At 32.6% G+C, this 21,194-nt stretch overlaps 2 protein-coding genes and 1 pseudogene across 2 annotated transcripts; 1 reads left to right on the forward strand and 2 right to left on the reverse strand.

Moving 5' to 3' along the window:
- Positions 1-7,162: 7,162 nt before the first annotated feature.
- LOC110814270 (Adenine nucleotide alpha hydrolases-like superfamily protein) lies at positions 7,163-8,305 on the forward strand. The gene is made up of 4 exons (XM_022041684.2): positions 7,163-7,446; positions 7,584-7,693; positions 7,807-7,925; positions 8,014-8,305. Exons 1-4 carry the CDS (start codon positions 7,272-7,274, stop codon positions 8,099-8,101), a joined length of 492 nt encoding a protein of 163 aa, XP_021897376.1. The 5' UTR covers positions 7,163-7,271; the 3' UTR covers positions 8,102-8,305.
- An 820-nt stretch (positions 8,306-9,125) lies between these two features.
- LOC110814269 (putative glutathione S-transferase) lies at positions 9,126-10,552 on the reverse strand. The gene is made up of 2 exons (XM_022041682.1): positions 10,029-10,552; positions 9,126-9,863 (listed from the first exon to the last, which is right to left on the reverse strand). The coding sequence occupies exons 1-2, from the start codon at positions 10,338-10,340 to the stop codon at positions 9,501-9,503; spliced, it is 675 nt and encodes a 224-aa protein (XP_021897374.1). The 5' UTR covers positions 10,341-10,552; the 3' UTR covers positions 9,126-9,500.
- A 7,674-nt stretch (positions 10,553-18,226) lies between these two features.
- Positions 18,227-19,497, reverse strand: LOC148240414 (putative glutathione S-transferase pseudogene; annotated as a pseudogene).
- Between the last annotated feature and the right edge of the window lie 1,697 nt (positions 19,498-21,194).

Consider the following 21,194-nt stretch of genomic DNA (forward strand, 5'->3'; position numbering starts at 1 on the left):
ACACACACTCTCTCTCTCTCTACTCGTTTGACTCTATTTTTCTTCCTTCTTCCTGATTTCTTCTTTTTTTCCTTTAATAGGTGGGAGGACAGAGAGCCCTGCATGCAGGTCCAAGCTTCTTCTTCATCTTCTTCGGCAGCTATATGCCTCTGGTTGCCCTTTTTTTTTTTTCTTTCATCAAAACAACGTCGTTTGACCCTTCTTACTCCTGATGCCCATGCTTTAAAATGACGTAGTTGTGAAGTATGGGTGATCCCTGTTTCTAGATCTGGGTGTTATATGGCATAATTGGTTGGGTAGTTTTTAGTGGTAGATTATTTTCTAATTTTTTTTCCAAATTTTTCAAGCTACCGAGACAGTGGTTTTTAATGGTTGAATATTTTTCTTCCTATTTTACCTTGATAATTATTTTTTAATTCCCGTTTTACCATTAAAACCAAATTTTGTTTTTCGTATATTAAGTATTTAAAAAATTAAATTTTTATTCTTTAGAGCAAATTTTTTTTTTGATATTTTGTGAAAAAAATTATAGTATAGATAATTTTACAAGTTAAATAAATTAATTACAAGTTAAATGAATTGTTTTTTTCTTATACTTTTTTATTTAATATTAAATACAATAAGATAGAGACAAATTGATAATTTAACTGAATATACAATTATACTATTCTATCAATTTAAACAAAATAGCTGTCATTATTATACATTAATACATAATCTTCCCAAATATGATATAACTTTGTAATTGTCATCCTGTGCAATTATCAAACCTTACCGTATATTAATTACTCATAAAAAAAATCAATCAAATACAACATTAAGGGTATCCATTATGAGCCAAAACATAATATGCTATGGTGAGATGGTGACGATAATGGCAGGGTAGGAGAGTAGTTGGTGGTTAAAACCAATAATAGACAGTAGATAAAAGAGGGAGGAATCACATATAACGATTATACATGGCAATCTCGAAAGTTTATGAGTTATGGTTTAAAAAATAAAGGGAATTATCCTCTTAATATCGACTATTCTCCTAAATGTGCTTATTAATACGTAAAAATATGGAATAACCCAAGAATCAATAGGACAGTTAGTTGTCACAAAATCCATACAAGCTACCAATCTCAAAATTAGTGTGACATAATGTGACACATCGTTGTTAGGTTTCACCTTTTAAAATTTGTGACACCTTGTGGCTAGGTATCATATTCTGGAGTGTTATTGAGCTGCGTCAGAACCCCAAAAAGAGATATAAATAGTCAAGACATATTTTTGAAGGGTGTTGGTGAAAGAATTTGAGGTTTTGAAAAGTTTTTCTATGTTTTTGTTGTTTTTCTATCCATTTAAAGGTAATGTAGCATGGGACACTTTACATAATTATAATGCTTTGGCAACCCGCACAACTATGTTAAGGAAGTTGGGAATGTTGATTGGTGATATTTATTGTTTGAGTTGTTATCTTGAGTTCTTTATTCCTATACAAATCTACATAATATGTAATTAAGTGACTCATGCCTTAGTTAGGAGGGCTAAACTCAATTCTTGATTTTTTTTCTATGCTCTCAGGAGTTATCACTTTTCTTGCTTTTATTTATGAGAAGGATGACATTCATCCAGCTTAAGTTTTGAATGGAGGATAGTTTATCAAAAGAAAAGAATAGAAGAAATAATCTTCCATATAACATAAATCGTTAATAATATATCTTAAAGATGTAAGGTGTTGGTTTCTATATGTTTGTTGGTCTTAAATTGACTCAAAAGCGGATAAAATTTTCATATATGTAATATTTTCGTAATTATATATGTATACGGTATGATCAAAATTCAATAAAATTAAAACCGTAAATCATGATTCACATACCATATATATATATATATATATATATATATATTTCTTATTTTTAGGAAAAGCATACTTATAGATAAAAAGAGAAATATCAAATACTTAAATTAATTTATACCACTATACTATCGAAAATGTCAACGTGCATGGCTTAGTAAAAAATTTGTTTAAACCAAGATATAGTATAATAATTATTTTTTATAGCAATTTAATTATAAAAAAGCAATACATATATTATATACAAATAAAACTTAGAAATTAAATATATCAACCGGGGGATAACGTATATAAATCTAGAGAATTTTACTGTAATTAGCGAAAATTCCATGTCTACATTTTTTCTTCTGTTATCAACCTACTTCCAAATCAAGCATATACATTAAATTAAGCAACGGAATTAATATTTCATATTTATTTTCCAAAAATCAATCATATCTAACATATGATTTTATTAACAAACTTCTACGTGACTGACTATCATTCACACACACACACGCACATAGCTATGTATATTATCATTCATTCTCAAGAGTCTTTGTTATTGGATTCTCTCTGTCCTCTTCCCCTCAGTGTCGAGGTTTCTTCTTTCTCCTCTCTTTGTCTCTTTCTCACTTGCTCTTTCTTCATCACCTCCATTATCATTTCCTATATATAAAAACTTTTTTTATATATAATTATGAAAATCAAGAATGTGGAATTTGTTGACCCAAGTAATATTTTCAAGGATAGAAAATATTGAATATTTAATGTAATTTGTGGATGAATTGTGGATTGACACTTCTTAAATATTTTGATATTGGTTTATATATAATTTCTAGTAGATTATTGTTTACATTTATGCAACCAAATCTCATGATAAGCAATTAAAAGTATTAGCCGAAATGTGATGGGCATAACATGATTACACTAATGCCGTAATGTTGGAAGATAATTGATTGTTAAGACCAATATTTAGTAATAATTAATAATAATAATAATAATTGTGAAAATATAATATTTTAGATGGCATGTGTATGTACATGTACATGTCATAATGGAAACACATACTTTTAGCATGTGGAGAGATGATGGATCACCCTCCGATCCAGATTAGGTGGGCCCATTGTGTTAGTCTTTTTACCATATCAATATATATATATAAAAGAATCGCAGGAAATATGCATGTTTGTCCACGTGAAATTAAGAAGAAAAATTTCTCCTCTCATGACAAGTACATGAACCTATTACCGAAAACGACAACGCTTTGCAATTAAGTCTCTCCCTCTCCCATTTTTAACATGTCCCATCCAAATTCATTCTCTCCTTGCTCAACCTCGTGCCCTCCTTTTTTTTTTTTTTTTTTTTTTTTTTTTTTTCTTCAAAATTATTTCACAATTTGGTAATAAATAAAATAATTTTAAATACCCATTAATTATTAATTTAGAAATTAATGAATAAATAAATAAATAAAAAGAGAAAAGAAAAGCAGGAGTCATTTTCATAAAGATGTTGTTGTTAATAATTTTGTGTGTTTTTATAATTGAAGCCGTGAGTGGTGGAAATTAAAATGTGAGTGGAGTCCAGGTGGGAGCCAGCTACAGAGAAATCCTTACACACACACATATATATATATATAAATAAATAGCTTAATCCTAATTAAGTAAGTAATTAATTAATTAATTATTCGTTTATTTATTTTTTGTTGAGTGAGACTTAAGACTGCTTCGCATTATTTCCTCTCTTAACTTTTGCTTTTAGCTTTTCAAGGCTGGCAATTTAAAGCATAATTAATTAGCTTCTTTCCCACCCTTTTTCTTTATATTTATGCATAATACACACTAAAAATATGACGGTTTATATTAATTTTATTTTATCAATAATTTTTCTTATTACCGTATAGTTTTAGATTGTAGTTTAATATTTGTATTATTTATATAATTTTGAATTAAATTTAATAAAATAAACATTGGGGGATCTATTTCCCAATATGCAGTGTGAGTAAAAAGGGAAAAGGGAGGCACGTGTGTAGGCTCCACCTGATCACATGTATTAAGATTGATGGAATATTTAGAGTATGGTAAAAAACAATCTAGGCATGATCTTATCACCGTTAAAATTGTATCACTTTACTCCATCAAACTCATGATTAACATTTCCATAATCCCAATTATATATATTAAAATGACATCAGGCTGCATTTCACTATTTGCAATCAACAGGTAATTATGGCTTACTGGGTGACTACGAAGAACAGTCAAACCCTTAATATATATATATATATGTATGTTGAGTAAAATCAACAACAATATTTAATTACCAAAAATTTTATTTCTTTAACGATACGCTAAGTAAGGTATTTGATTTTATATATTTATAAAATATATATATATATATATATATACATCACGTCGCACATTCTATAGACTGAATGGCACGTAGATTCAAAGTGTCTCGTAGTTATTAAGGTTAATTGTAAGGTATTGTTTGGCAATTTTAGGAGAGATGCACCCATTTGGATCTCAATCTTTGTTTCTATAATCTCCTTTTTTCAGCCACACAAATGGGTCTCATCTAATTTTTGTTGATTAATTAATTTATAGTTATTATTAATTAATTAATTAATTAACTAATTATTGGATGGAGAGGCATATGACAGGCACCGCCTTCTTTTTTCAAAAGAGAGAAGAAGCACGTGGCAGGTGAGGAGTATGTGTACATACCTTCCAACTCAGTAGATTAACTTGCAAATTAAACTCTAAAACTCATTTTTTATTAACTCTAATTTGCCGCACATATATATATATATATATAATATTTGCTTATTCAGTAAGAAGGAAAAAAAAAAAAAAAAAGAAGAGATTAAGGACACCAACAAGAGGGTTTGAAAATCATTAACAGATAGTGATGTGTGAGGTTTTAATGATTAGTTGATGTTAATTTTTGCTTGGCGTTTTAACATTTTGATTAAGCTACTAATTAGGAAGCATTTAAATAGTCTCCCCCTCCAAAAAAAAAAAAAAAAAACAAAAAAGCAGTAGCTGAAGTTGGAGCCCATGATTTGACTCGTTAAGATTCTCCTATTGCTTTAAATCTTTTATTTATTTTATAAAGTAAACATATTCAAGTTATAAATTAAGATTATGATTTTGTTAAACAGAGAATTATGGGTTGTAATTAATTAAATAGGGATGGTATGATGGCGCGTGGGTGTACGACTAAAAGAAATTTAAAGGAAAAGATATATCAAGTTATGGAGAAGGAAGGACATGTCGCCATAATTAGCGGGGAAGAGTGCGTTTTGTTGTCTGAAGATTGTCGTTTCTTGTAAATTTAAAGAAGAAGAAGGAGAAGAAGAAGGAGGAGGAGGAGGAGGAGGAGAAGAAGAAAGAGTTTCGTGAGAGTCTTTTGACCATCTGTCCTTTTCCTCTTTTCTTCAGCTAACACTTTGACTTAAAACTCCCTCTGAAAAGTGCAATGCCAACCCACCTAATTAAATTGGTGGGTGAATATATAAATAAGTTAATAATTTTAGTGGAAGCCAGAGGAAGATATTTAAGGCAAAAATCAAGGGATAAGGAATCAACATACCCACTCCTTTAATTATAAAACAACAGAGGAAAATGCCTCCCTGTTGGGTAATATGTCTTCTTAACACATTTTTAATTTCATGGGAGACACGAAACTATTTTGTAGTTACAACGTAATAGTTTTATTTCTTCTTAATTGTATATTATTTTTATGCCTAAATTAGAGGCCAAACTTAAAAAACGTTTTCAAAGTCAATCCCTTACTCTGGTCTTATTTTGTTTTTTTTTTTTTTTTTATGATTTACACCGGTGTCTCTAATTTTTATTTTCTTTGATTTTCGAACTCCCTCCATTATTCTTCTACTTTTTATTTGGGAGTTCAATTTTTACATTTATATAATGCTATAAAATCTAAAATTGAATAAAATTCATAAACTTAATCACATTTAAGATTGTGATTATGTTTGGTTTATGTTATCTCAATCCCACATTAACGTTAAGATTAAAGTTTTATATAACTAAAATGAATTTATTATCATGTAGGTTTAATAAAAATTAAAATTTCTAAGTCGTTTGTAAATTAAATAAATTTAAATTATTCTTGATTGTAACCAAATAATGTTTACAATAATTTATCTAAAATTAATTACTTAAAATCAAAATATACAAAATATTTGTCTTTTTCTGTAATGAACCCTTTCTTCTCTTTAGATTAGAAATATGTTTAGTGACAGAATACCTTTTGCTCTTTTTACATGGTATAAATATCATCCTCTTTGTTTCTTACAAAGAGACGATTGCTACACTTTTTTTGTTTCTTTCAAATTGTAGACTCTTGGATGTCCAACTCCAATTTTATTTTTGGCCTAAAATAACGTTTTCTCGAAAACTAACTAAGAGTAGGAGCAGGTTAAAGAAAATTGAAGACAGACAAATGGATCGTCATTGGATTCATTATTTAATGGGCCGAGTATAAGTTGAAGCTCAATCTTGTTCATCAGCGACCCAATTTCCTGTAAAACCCAGATTACAAATTAACCCAGTTTTCCCTACACTTAATTCATCTGCCCTTCAACCCAGAATCTACACAGGAAGTTTAAACAAGACCACATAAAAATCACTTCAATCTTTATGTTTTCAATTAAAATTTTCATATAATTAAATGGGTTTGAAATATATATATATATATATATAAAGACAATCCCAAATATATAATTTTTTTAGTTTTCAAACAAAATTTATTTATATTCCCAAAAAATGAATTGTTTTAGAACTACAAATTAAGGAAATAATTTTGATTTGCATCCTTAAGGCTTGGACCCTACCATGCATAAAGATAAAAATAAACATCAAGAGAAATTGCAAGGAAGCTTCCCTCTCTTTCCTTCTACCGTTTTTGGCCTTTCGAAGTTTCCATATTCAATTCAATGAAATTCCTATACACATTATCTTAATTAGCTAACCTGCCTTTAATTAATCACTCCATTTAATTAAATAATATCGTAAAGAAAATTCATATAAAATTAAAATATTTATTTCAAAATGAAATAAACTGCATTTGTTCCGTAAGATCAAACTCCTCAACTTACTTGATCCACCGCTGGTGATTATCGATCAAGAAAAGGATTTTCAAAGTCAAACCCGAACCACCGTCTGATTAAGTCTTGACGGTGTTGATGCCGTGGGCTAAGTGGGATCACTTACCGTACAAGCAATTTTCTTTTTAATTAATTTTTTAAATATTAAAAAATAAAAGAAAGCAAGGCGTCTATTTTTTGCGTGGTGCTTTTGTTTTCTTCCTCCTTTTTTAAGGGCATGGACCCTGCGTGAAGATAGACCCAAGCCTTATTTCCTCGACTTTCTGTTTCGTTCTCGTCTCTCTCTTTTACCCTTGTTCGCAGCACAGAGCTCCACTAAGAAAAATGCCAGGAGATAGGAGGATTGGAGTGGCCATGGACTTTTCCCAGAGCAGCAAGAGAGCTCTGGCATGGGCCATCAATAACTTGCTTGATAGAGGAGATACTTTTCACGTCATATACGTCAATCCAAGCTCACTCGATGAATCTCACAGCACTCTCTGGTCCAAATCTGGCGCTCGTATGCATTTTCCTCTTTAATTCATTATACGACAGATTCTTATTAATATCTCATCATGATCTTGTCTCTTTTACTTAGCTTATGATCGGATCTTAATTTTCCTGTTTTTCATTTTTTGTATTTTGATCATTTTGCAGCTCTTATTCCCTTGAGTGAGTTCAGAGAACCGGAGATTATGAAGAAGTATGATGTGAAAATAGACATCGAAGTGCTTGATTTGCTTGATACTGCTTCCAGACAAAAAGAGGTTTCCTCATTTTATTTTCTTCCCGATCGTGTATTGGTTTCAATTAGAATCTCATGGATCAGCTATATGTATGTATGTGGATTATAGAAAGATACCTTTAAACATGATTGCAGGTGAAAATCGTTACAAAACTCTACTGGGGAGATGCGAGGGAGAAGCTTATCGACGCGATTGAAGATCTTAAACTGGACTGTATAGTCATGGGTAGCAGAGGACTGGGCACTGTTCAAAGGTGAGTAAATTTAGATCTGATAAACTTACATTAATTGTCCTTTTCTGGAAACGTGAAAAAAAATTAATGAGAAATGATGATGTTACAGGATATTGCTTGGAAGTGTAAGCAACTATGTGATGACACATGCGCCTTGCCCTGTTACCATTGTTAAGGAATCAAGTTTCAACAAGTAGTGAAATATGTCTTATAAAATGGAGGGTGCTTTGAATTTCGAATTGGGGATGTAAGGTATCATTTGAGCCGATAAGTTGTTGATGGGTCATGTTTTGATGGATGGTTTTCCGTATGTTCTGTGGTTATCTGCCATAGCCAACTTTGAGAAAAGTGTATGCGCCCTGATCTTGAATAAATTAAGTAGTCTATTTTATTTTATTTTATTCCTTTTTCGCATACAGACACAAATGAGGGACTTGAAAATGCTTCCATGTCACACCCTGATGAATCAGGATTGTCTGGTAGACATGCTCATTTTCTTGTCATTTATCAGTTTCATCATTCCTTATTTATCTGCTGCTCTCGTATATGAAGTTACACTTGTCAAATCCTAAATCATCATAACCAAGAAAGATATGCAATTAGCTTGCCTTGTAAGTCAGAGGTAGCTAAGAACATTAAAGATATATCGAAGTGAGTGGTAGTGTGAAGATAATGTTAATGTGAATCTCAAGGTAGCCAGCCAGCCAGGAATACATAATGCATGCAGCAGGTTTATGGTGGTCAGATTTGATGGTATTAAACAAGTGAAAAAAAAAAAAAAAAAAAAACTATGTGAACTTTAAACACATGGATGTTGCTGGTATTATAAAATTACAAATTCAGTAATACAATATATTTTAAATAAAATCATACACTAATCTCAAAGTCAATTTTTATTATTTTATATAATTCTGGTATAGTCTATTACAACAGGCTCAATATTTTGGTGTCCAGGGCCAGCACGTGTAATCTAATAATTATCACATAATATATTTTACTTTTTGCTCAATATATATATATATATATATATTCATTTGTAAATACAATATCTGCATTGCCCGGGAGTATATAGAATGTTGGAAGCCCATTGGGCTACGTTTTGGGCCAGCTTAATACTGTCCCTCCTCCTAATCCATTCAATAAAACATCAATCACGGCAATAAATATTATTGGTTATTTATTGATGGGATAATTAATTAAAAAAAAAAAAAATAGAACATGTACACATATCTCAATCCATTGATATAATTTTAACTTTGTTATACAATAATTTTATATCAAACTTCAAAATAAACAAGAAAAGTCGATCTTCTACTCCCATACCTTTCAACACACACTTCATTAAATTTCTGGTTCTGCCAGTGTGTGTATATATAATCCGTACACAGTTGTACTTGCACAATATATTTTATATACTGCATATATATGCTGTATACAACAACTTTCGAGTATGTATTTAATTCTCTTCAAATTCAAGCACACCGATCAGAAGTACATGGAAATTGAAACTGACAAATCTGGGGAAAAGCATATATAAACATACTGGTTGATTGTGTTTGTAAGTTCTGGGTTATTCAATCCTGAGTTTAAAAAGGCTTATGTAGAAGCAGCGGGACTGGTTCGTGATTCATAGCGAACCTTGATACGTGCGGCGAGATTTTCTCTCTCAGGCAGACATTGTTTAATCAAATCGCAATTGACGAACTCTTGAGTCCACTCAAATAATTTGGGAAATTTCTCAGCCGTCAGCAATTCCAACCCAAATATTTGTTGAATAATTCCAACCCAAAACCCTAAAAAACAAGCCGCTATATCCACCATTCCTATCCTTTCTCCTCCGAAGAATCTCTTCCCCTTTATCTCATTCTCGAGTGTCCTCAGACACTCGTTTGCTTCTTCCACCGCCTTCTCTCGCTCATTCTCTTCGCTCCAGAAAGCATAATGCATACTCATCATACACTTAACAAAAAAACCCAATTGTCAGATCCAACTTTCATTTTTTAAATTTCACCAATTCAACAAACAAGGTTGATGTGTGTGTGTCCGTCCGTCTATATATATATATATGTATGTATGTATGAATGCAGAGAAATAGAAAGAGAGAAATTAGTTTCTTGTTTTTACCTTTTCGTCGATGTACTTGGCCCAGAAACGAGCCATGGCTCTGTCATGAGGATCTTGAGGCAGGATTGGATTTTGTTTCCATGTTTCATCAATGTATTCAACGATGACAAGAGACTCTGCAATTGGTTTCCCGTTGTGGATGAGAACAGGGATTTTCTTGTGGACCGGATTAGATTGTAGGAGCAAAGGACTCTTGTTAGAGAGATCTTCTTCTATAAATTCATAAGGAATACTCTTCATTTTTAGGGCAATCATTACCCTACAGCTGAAAGGACTACCACTAATTCCCAACAATTTCACTTCTTCAGTCATCTTTTCTTTCTTCCTTCTAACTGCTAACGGAATGAATTTGGGTTGGTCTTGCTGGGGATAATTACAGTATTTATAGACCAGCTATCAATTGCCTTTTCTGCAACTTGACTATCCAAATTAGTTCAATATTCAATGGTCAATAGCCAATAATTCAAAAAAGTTGGAAACACCAGTTGAAAGAAATTGAATTTTCAACATGCACAAAAACAGAGAAGACAGTACAAATGGGTATCCGGAGAAAAAAGAAAAACTCCCAAAATTAATATTCCTGTAATTTCGTTTTTCAATTAAACCGTACATATTACTATTTCTCTGTATAATATCTGAACCCGCGAAAGATGATTTTTACTTTGGATTTTTCTAACGTTGTCAATTTCATGGAAGCAAAGTTTTCCACCCACCTCATCTCATTTTCAGCTGAAAGGTAAAAAATTAATAATAACAAACCTAAAAGAAAATTCTTTCACCATGTAAAGAAAATCCTTAAGGTATAAGATGTACAAACACGACTTTGAAATTTCAACATGTAAAGTCGAGAGACATTGTGAAAAGGAAAAATAATACCAAATTAGTTCTGTGGGCAATTACGACATCATGCAGGCTGAAGCTAATGAAACGTTTTTCTTCGCATCTTCTCTCAGATTTTACAAAGAGATTCAGATTCAAATTAAGTGGCAAGTGTGTCAGGCCATAAATCCATCATCAATGGCCCAAAATATATTTTCTCAGGTCCAATTTTTTGGTTAATAAATTACACAATCTTCACTTTACAAAATATAATAGAATACAACCTCCAAAAAAAAGACACACAAGAATATAAATCAGCTCGAACTTAAAAAGATGTAGAAATATCAACCATTTAATTAATTAGTAGTTGGTTAAGATTATGCAAGTTAATTGTTGAAATAAAGAGAACTGTATGCTACCACCTAAATTAATTAATGAAATTAGCTATCGTTGCGAGTCTAATTTTTCTAGTCCTCCAAAAAAATAATTTTGTAGGTGCTTAATTTTTTAGTTCACTCATTCAAATATATCAGGAAAATTCTTATATGAACATTCAAGTTTAAGAACTTTTAAATAAATTTAGCATTTATCTTTTATTAAAATTGTTAATTAATTTAAATCATCTATTACTTAGAAAACTGAAGGTGATGAACTTTATGTGTAAGGATTTCACTTATTATTTAGGAAAACAATAAGTAATGAACTCCATTTATAAAAATTGTATCTATCATCTAAGATGACAATAAGTATTGAACATAATCTATAAGGAATTTGTATCTATCTTTTTATTATAATTTGTGTACTTAAAGGCTGACCTATTGAAAGAAAATTCAGATAAAGAAATTCTTATCAATACCTATTTTCTCATTCTCTCCTCTGAGAAGAAGGAAATAAGATGTGGATTCATGATAATTGCAAATAAGATGTGGATTCATACTCGAGGAAGAGGAATAGATAATGACAACTACTATGCAACTTATGCAAAACCAAAACAGCAGATTAATATAAAACTGAATGGTACATATGTCATAGGTATGACCATTATAAATAAGAGTGTCGAACTAACTTAAATAAAAGTGGTGGAAGATAATGTAATTTTGCAGAAAAAGAAAAAGAAATCTCTTTATTACCTACCAAGTGAAGGAGCATGAAAATGAAGAAACTCACTAGAATTTGTGGTACTTAAATACTGGATGCAACAACCATATGTTTGGGAACAAGTTGGCATTCTCCAATCTAGATGAATTATATCAAGATTTAGAAAAGTTTGAATAAAACTCTAAAGTCTCAGTAATGGGAAAAGAGTAGGTGATCATTCAAAAAAAAAAAAAAATATTGCTCAGACAATTTTTAGTGTAATTTATGTCCCATATTTGAAGACCAATCTTTTAAAACTTGGTCAATTACAAAAGAAAGGATATGAGATTCTCATTAAAAATAGAGTATGTTGAAATAAGACGACAATTTTGGCTTAAATGCTCAAGTTAAAATGAGTACTAACTGAATATTTCATCTCTATCTCAATAACATACAACAATCATGTTTCTCACTAAAGTAAGGAGATGAAGCTTGGTTATGGCATTTTTATTATAGATATCTTAATTTTGGTGGCTTAAAGACTCTACAACAAAGAATATAGCAATGTGTCTTCCTCAAATTTCACCTCCATCACAAATATGTGAAGAGTGTTGTTAGCAAATTGCTGTTAGGGCACAAGTAAACTTTTTTTATGTGATTCGATTGGCTGTTAAGGCGATGGGGTGGGGGCGGTCAACGTCGGGCTGGCCACGCATGTCTAGCCAAGTCACCCACCCGCTCGGGAACCGAGGAGCCTTCCTCAGGTATGGGAAATTGACCCACCAGTCGAAGCCGAGGGGTCTTCCTTGGGTTTGGGAACACGATTCATCACTCGAGAAGCCGAAGAGTCTTCCTCGGGTACAGGAATTCGATTCACCACTCAAAAAGCCGAAGAGTCTTTCTCAGGTACAGGAATCCGATTCACCACAAGGGAAGTCGAAGAGTCTTCCTTGAGTATGAAACTTGATATTTTTGGTTTTAAGAACCAGGACAGTAAGGGAGCAAATTGCTCACCCTTACGCGGTGAGCCAAGCATCCCATCGAGTAATCATTGAAACCGTGATTTCGATTGAATTTAACTTCAGTTTAGTATTTAAATTACATTAATTAATATGTGTCGTTTGTGTACGTGAATTAGGACGTTCAGGTAGATCCGAGAAGATTGTTGCACAAAGGAGTTGTAGGTATTTTCGATTCTGAATCTAGATTAGGAATTTTGGAATTATGCATGTATTTTATTAATTTTATGGATACTAACTCAATTTTTGATGAAGAACAGAACCCAGATCTATGACAAGTGAACCCTAAGCTATTGGAATTTATGAGGAGATGGAACTAGAAAACAAACCCAAGGACTGAGGAATACTTAAACTGTGATAAGAAATAAATTTAAACCTAAAAGAAATCATTAATTAAACTAAAAGAAAATAACGTAAGGAAATAAATAAAAATAGAAATGAATAATTATGGTTGTGAAACGAAAAATTAAAATAAAATTTAAAAGGAAATAAAATTAGAGGAAAATAAATAAGAAATTGGAAATGAGGGGATGCGAGTAATTAGATTATGGACCCTAAATGCCTTCTTGTTTAATTTGAATATAGAAGGGGAGTGTGTGTGTGTGTGTGGCTGAAGTTCAGCGGGCATGGTGAACTTGCATATGGATAAAATTGAAACCTAGTCCAGACGTGGATAAGTGTTTATAAATGTGGGTCACCTAACAAACGTAATTATTATGACCATTGTGAGATTTTATGTGTGTGCTATCCATGTGATGGGAGGATCCATTTGCCTCTCCTCGACGATGAGATAAATAGCATCGTGCGATAAAACTTTAGAGATGACCATTCAAGTGTATATATGATCTTTCATGTGTATGTGGTTATATTTTGATGTTATGATTGATATTCGAGTGTATGTATGTTCTTTCGAGAGTATGTGGTTATGCTTCGAGGTTATAAATGATGTTCGAGTGAAATTAAGAAATCCGATCAGAAACATGTAAAAAGAGAGAAAATAATAAATAAATTTTCTATAGAAAATAGTACTACTGTATTTGTCTCATATTGTGTGTTTTTGCATGAAATTTTATCTGAGTTAAAAGAATGAAAATACTATTGAGTTGGTAAAACTCATTAAATTTCACCCTGATATTTTTCAGAGGAAAAAAAAAATTAGAACTGTTGCTGGACGAATAGAACCTGTAAAAGGATTTCTATTCATGTATATTTTATGCATATTCAAAAAAATTTATTTTATTTTGTTAAACTCTAAATTTTGACATCATATTCTGTATATATAACTACTGTATATATCATATGGGATATTAGGTTGTATGATAAATTTTGAGCTATGCATATGCATATTTTATGAGCCCATTGCATGAAAATGGCATATGTAGGAATTGCGCCTCATATCGAGTTTAGGGCGCTACATCCAAGTTCCTTCAACGCAGTGTTCCCCTGATGGAACACCACTCACACTAGACTCTCATGCTGTAAACCAACTTCCCTTCATTCCTTTGCTAGGTGTTGGCCAATAGGCCTTCTTTTACGGGCTTATCAGCCACCCACAGCCATAAACAACATGTGATTCGAGGGCCGTGATTAAAGCTGAAAAAGGAAATTTAAATATGCCTTGCCTCCCGTTTCTTCTTCATTTATTTCATTCGAAGAAAGAACACCATTTGTGAGAGAGAGAGAGAGAGAAAGGGGAGAGAAAGGGGGGAGAGAGAGAGAGAGAGAGAGAGAGAGAGAGAGAGAGAGAGAGAGAGAGAGAGAGAGAGAGAGAGAGAGAGAGAGAGAGAGAAATGAGAGCTTGAAAGAACCAAAAAGCTTGAGTGTTGTGGAGTGAAACCAATAGTAGAAATATAGAGCATGTGTCTGTCCAAGAGGGACAACTTCTTCCTTTTTGAGGTAAATCTTTTCTCTTTTGTCAAGTGTGAGTTTAGTTTCTCTTTTTGACTATTTAAACTTTCCCTTTCACCTAGCACAATCAAACTTCTTCTAACTTCAATAGAAGCACCTTGTGCAATCAAAATAGTGCTGAGAGGAACTATTTTTAGGTAATAGTTCTTCCTTTTTTGATTCTTGATTTTCATTTCGATTTCCTATTGATTCCAACTTAAGATCAGTTCATTTAGACCTTAGGTTGCTTCTAAAATGAATTCCCACAGTTAAAACAACCAAGAACTTGCGGATTCAACTTAAAAACCCAACTAACACAACAACTGCTGCACATGCGCGTTGCTAGTTGTTCTTCGTGCTTTTAAGGCCTTTCTATTGCATTTAGACTAATAGAGTGTTTATAGTGAAGTAAGATTGGTGGTAATTAGTTTTTACGAGCATTTGTTTTTTTAGATGCATTTAGACCAGTTAATCTTTGGAAATTACATGAATGGTGAATGTTTTAACTGAAATAGTGTGTGCTTGTGTTCATGTAGGATTTTTTTATGTTTAAATGTCTTTTATTTGACGATTTTGATGGAATAATATCTCTAAAATGTTTGACAATGATTTAGAATGAATAACATACCGATTTAAATGCAAGATAATGGAAAATGAATGACAGTAGAGGCCTGTTTCCTCTGTTTATACTGCTTAGGCATTGAAGTGACAACATATGTGGCAAACATGGTGAAATCGTGCGTGAAGGTGCGAGTAAGAAAAGTCCTGGGGTAGGTCTCCTGACAGATTGAGCATGCGTAGCACGCTGCGCACAGGTGAAAGGCCTCTACTAGGAGGCATTGCGTGTGCCGAGTGAGACGAGTGCGCATGCACACAGGAATGTACGCCTAGGCACCCACAATGCCGAGACATATGCCCCACTAACATGTTGTTGCGTGTAGCAAGTCTAGAGGGCCATGAGGCACTGTCGGGCGTACATACACTGACAGTGTTCGGCGAGCTAGGCATGCTATGTCGAAGGCAGGCATGCGAGAAAATTTCCCCTGCCTCGAGTCGAAGGGCAAAATGGCCAAAAATGAAAAGAAATGGAAAAATTGAAAATAAAGGAAAAGGATTAGAAATAAAAATTAAAGGAATAAGAAATTGGAAATAAATAAAGGAAAAAAGGATTTGAAATAAAAATTAAAGGAAAGGGAAAATGGAAATAAAAATAAAGTAAGTTTGTAAATGCAAACTTAAGAGAAAAATTTGAGAAATGTTTTAAGAAATTAGTAAATGGATTTTTGGGAAACCAAATAATAAGAAAAGTAAAGTAAAAAGAATGGGAAAATGAGGAAATTAAGAAAGTGGAAATTGGCTAAGTAAAATGGACAGTAAGAATATGCTTTGATTTGGAAGTAAAAAGGGATGAAGGGAATAAAGGGAAGTTAGGTTTAACCTAGGTCTTGGTTTTAGGTCTAAGTTAGTCTAAATTAAATAAACAAATAAGTGTTGGGTCTAAATAAGATGTAGTAAATAAAGTTGTCCAGTTAAATCCGTTTACCATGTTATCTAGGAGGGGTCATGTATGTTTATGTATGTTTGTCGAAACCACTTAGCACGTGAATGGGTTATGGTCCACTTATGGACTGTGGCCTGGCTTAAGCTGGACCTATGTTGTTCATTGCCCTGAGCGAAAGGGATGAACTAGGTGACCAGAGTGACTGAGTGTTTTGTTTATATGTAATATTGTGTAAATGCATGTCTATTTGCATGCCCATTCACGGTTTTATTTGGTGTTCCTTTAGCCCTCCTAGGTACAGGTTTAGACGGCTACGCATATAGGTACGTGAATAATGTAACCCTAATTAAGACTAATAATTCAATACTAAAACTGTTTAAAAAAAAAGTCAGAGTCGTGTGCAAAAGTCATTGATTGATTTGATTTTAGAATCTGATATGATATGATACATATGGCTATGTACGACCTGTTTTAAAAATATATAGTATGCTAACATTTATGAAATGTGGAGAAATAAATTAGGCTATTGAATCTGGTAAGTTATATGCTTTTTCACTGTCGCTTAATTACATGTTTTAAAAACGGTAATTGTATGACTTTATTATTGTCTATCTTACTGAGTTTATTGGAACTCACTCCAATCCACCTCCCAGATGATTTATTGATATCTCCCTAATGATGCCTGTCTGGACCCATTCTAGGATGTTTAAAGGAAGTGATGAAGACTCTTTTTATATTTTGTTTTTAGAGGTTAAATTTTTGTAAGCAAGTGTATTCCTAACATTTGTACATAGGAGTTGATAGCTATGTGCCTTAGTATGCTATTGATGTATTTTTGTAAGGGATTATTATTTTGCATTTTGTTAATGAATGCATTTTTAGTCATTACTCAGTTGGACGTGGGTGCCTAGTTGGCATCGAGACGTCACACTTTAATACTTGAAGGATACTGCTAATTTTGAATTGTTCTACAAGAAGGGAAAAAAATTCAAATTTGACTAGGTTTTTGGATAGTGATTATACTAGAGACTTGGATGATTGAAAAAATAGTACGGGATATATTTTTATGCTAAGTTTAAGAGTTATTTCATGGTCTTCTAAAAAAGCAACTAATTGTCATTTTATCAACTGTTGAAGCTGAATTCATCACTGTAACAATTTATGCTTGTCAAGCTATGCAGTTAAGAAGAATTTTTAAAGATTTGAATTTCAAGTGAAAATGAGCTATTACAATATTTTGTGACAACAATGCACCATCAAATTGTTCAATAATCCTATGCTACATGAAAGAATCAAATATATTGGTGTTAAATATTATTTTTTTAAGAAATCTCAACAATGATGTAGTAATTGATTTGAAGTATTGCAGTAATGAAGGTTAATTGACTGATATATTTATAAACTTCTCATATATTTTCCTTTCAAAATATGAGAAAGTCGTTGAATTTTTGGACATTGAAATTTTTTTTACTAGGAAAAGGAAACATATTAAAAGTTGCTGAATTTTTAGTTAATTTGAATTTTATATTATCTAAAAAACTCGTAAGTATTGAATATCATCTATAGGAATTTTACATATGGTATAGAAAGACAATAAGTGTTAAATCTCATATACGAGGATCGTAAGTGTTGAATGTTATTTATAAGAAATTTGTGACTATATTTTTCTATAATTTTTCTATTTAAAAACTAGTTAATTAGCTGAAAAATTAAAATTAATTTTTATTTTTCTTCTCATATCTTCTGAATTTGTTCTTGTCTTCCTCTCCTTTTAAGTTAAAACAACTTTTTGTTGATTGTTTACTAAATTTACATGAATATCTTTTCCTAAAGAGTACATAAATCTCAAAGTTATCTTTATTCGTTTGGTATAAAGAGGTACGTATATACATATATATATATATATATATATATGCACACAAGTAACAGAATTATTTTAGGGTCTAAAGTAATATATATGAATCCTAAATAGGACATTTTGGGCTAGATTTCTGGATCCGGCCCATTTTATTTATTTGACTTAAATCCAAACACACTAATATGTTCTTTGAAGTTTAAACAGAAATCCGCTGAAGAAGATCATACTACTGACTTCCGATAATTTCTGGGTCATTATCAAACTTCATTCAGCATATTCAGAAGCAGTGGAGGTGGTTCTTGATCCATATCGAGCCTTGAGATATGCAGCGATTTTTTCTCTCTCAGGCAGACATGGTTTTATCATATCGCAATGGACACACTCATGAGTCCACTCAAATAATTTCGGAAATTTCTCAGCCGTCGGCAAAATTCCAACACACAAACTTCTTGAATAATCCAAAGAAACAAGCCGCTATATCCATCATTCGTATCTTTTCTCCTCCGAAGAATCTCTTCCCTTTCACCTCATTCTCAAGTGTTCTCAGACACTAGTTCGCTTCCTCCAGCGCCTTCTCTCCCCCATCCTCTTCGCTCCAGAAAGCATTCCACAAACTCAATTATACACTTCACAACAAAACTCAATTGTCTGATCCCACTTTGCCTGTTCAATTTCTACCAATTCAAGAAACTGGGTTGATGTGTCTAATATGTATATATATATATAGAGAAAGAGAAATCAGTTGCTTGTTTCTCGATGTACTTGGCCCAGAAACGAGCCATGGCTCTGTCATGAGGATCTTGAGGCAGGATTGGGTTTTGTTTCCGTGTTTCGTCAATAAATTCAACGATGACAAGAGACTCTGCAATTGGTTTGCCGTTGTGAATAAGGACACGGATTTTCTTGTGGACCGGATTAGATTTTAGGAGCAACGGACTCTTGTTAGAGATATCTTCTTCTATATATTCATAAGGGATACCTTTCATTTTTAGGGCAATAATTACCCTACAGCAGGAGAGAGGGGGGACTGGCCTTATGTCCCAACAACTTCACTTCTTCACTCATCTTTTCTTTTCTTCCTTGTAAACTGCTAATGAATGATTTGGGTTGGTTTTGCTGGGGATTATTACAGTATTTATAGAACAATTATCAATTGCCTTTTCTTGCCAACCAAGTTTCCAACTATCAATTGTTCAATGGTCAACAGCCAATAATTCAAAAACTTGGAAACACCAGTGGCAATAAATTGAATTTTTAAGATGAACAAAAACAGAGACGATAAGACAAATGGGTTTCCGGAGAAAAAAGAAAAGAACCCCTCCCCCCCCCCCCCCCCCCCCCACCCAAAATTAATATTCCTATTCTCTGTATAATATCAGAACCCATGAAAGATGATTATACTTTGGATTTTTCCAACGTTGTCAGTTTCATGGTAGCAAAATTTTCCACCCACCCTTTTTCTCATTTTCAACTGAAAAGGAAAAAGAATTAATAATAAGAAACAATAAAAGAATTATCTTTTGATCCTTGACGTATAAAATTAATTTAAACACGACTTTTCAGACATGGAGCAGTAACATTAGAGTCTTTCAAAAGTAAAATACAGGAGCTTTATACATCTAATAACATATTTTTTGTGAAAATTTTGTGCAGTCAACAATTTCACGGTTTCATAGTCATTATGACTATTGGAGTATCCTGAAGGAGAAATTTTTAAGATATAGAGAATTTTGGACTGTAGTTGTTTTTGAAGTAGCAGAACCGGTAGGTGCTACGTTGTTGGATCCCTAGAAGATGGAACTTGAAGCATATAAGTTAAAAGATCTTAAAGTCAAAAAAAAAAATATATATTTTTTTTTGGCTATTTGGGTCGCTTAATTTTGAAAACTATTCTTTGTAAAGATACTTTAAAGCAAATTTGAGACTTGATGAAGAGAAAATATCAGGGGACAACAAAAACAAAACTTGCACAACTTCACACTCCTCATAATGATTTTGAGACTTTATACATGAAGATAAGAGAATCACTTTCAAATTATTTCTCAATAGTTATAACAATTGTAAATAAGATGTGGATTCATGATGAAAAACTAGAAGATGTTACTATTATTGAGAAGATATAACACCCAAACCTTTTATTATTATTATTATTTTTTAATTGAAATTATTTTAGTTTTATTTTATTTTAATAATTAATTTATTTTGTAATAATTATATGTTTTAATTTAATTTAATTTAATTTAATAGAAATAAAAATAATAATAATGATAAAATAGGATAAAATTATTTTTGAAAATTAATTGAAAATGATTTTAGGAAAAATGGGTAAAAATTTAGATTCTGTGAGTGCTTTTAAAAAAAAAATTAAAAATCGGGGGTCAAAACGCAATTTTAAAAAATAACGCCACGTCAGCAGCTCCGGCCAACCAAGACACACCGCGTGGCAGGGACACTGACGCGAGAAGCCACACAGGACGGAGACACGTGGGCGATCCGCGTGCGCGCGATCGAACGGCCCAGATCCGTTCTCGCGCGCACGGACGACCCAAATCAAAAGCGCGCATGGATGACCCAGATCTCACGCGTGCAGACGGCCCAGATTTGATCACGCACGGACAGCCCAGATCGTATCGCGATGGACGACCCAAATTTATTTCCAATTTAATCGCGATCGGACGACCCAAATTAAATCGTGATGGATGGCTCAGATTAAAAGGGAACCCTATCGGGAACGTGGTTTCTCATATCGGACGAGGTATAGAGACTTTATGTGTTTTGGCGCCCATATCAGACGGAGTATGGGGACGGTCCGTTTCACCCTCATACCGGACGAGGTATTGAGGTTTATGGTTTTGGCGCTCATACCGAACGGGATATGGGGACGACCATGGAATTAAGTTATTAATGTGAATGGTTCATGTGTAGCGGAGACCCCCTATGGATCCCCATGGATACTTGTAGGCTGATAAAAGAGAAAATTTGTTGACTGATGATTGAAATACAAA

This window comes from Carica papaya, chromosome 8 (assembly GCF_054855325.1).
Source record: "Carica papaya isolate Zhongbai chromosome 8, ASM5485532v1, whole genome shotgun sequence".
In the NCBI taxonomy this organism is placed as follows: domain Eukaryota; kingdom Viridiplantae; phylum Streptophyta; class Magnoliopsida; order Brassicales; family Caricaceae; genus Carica; species Carica papaya.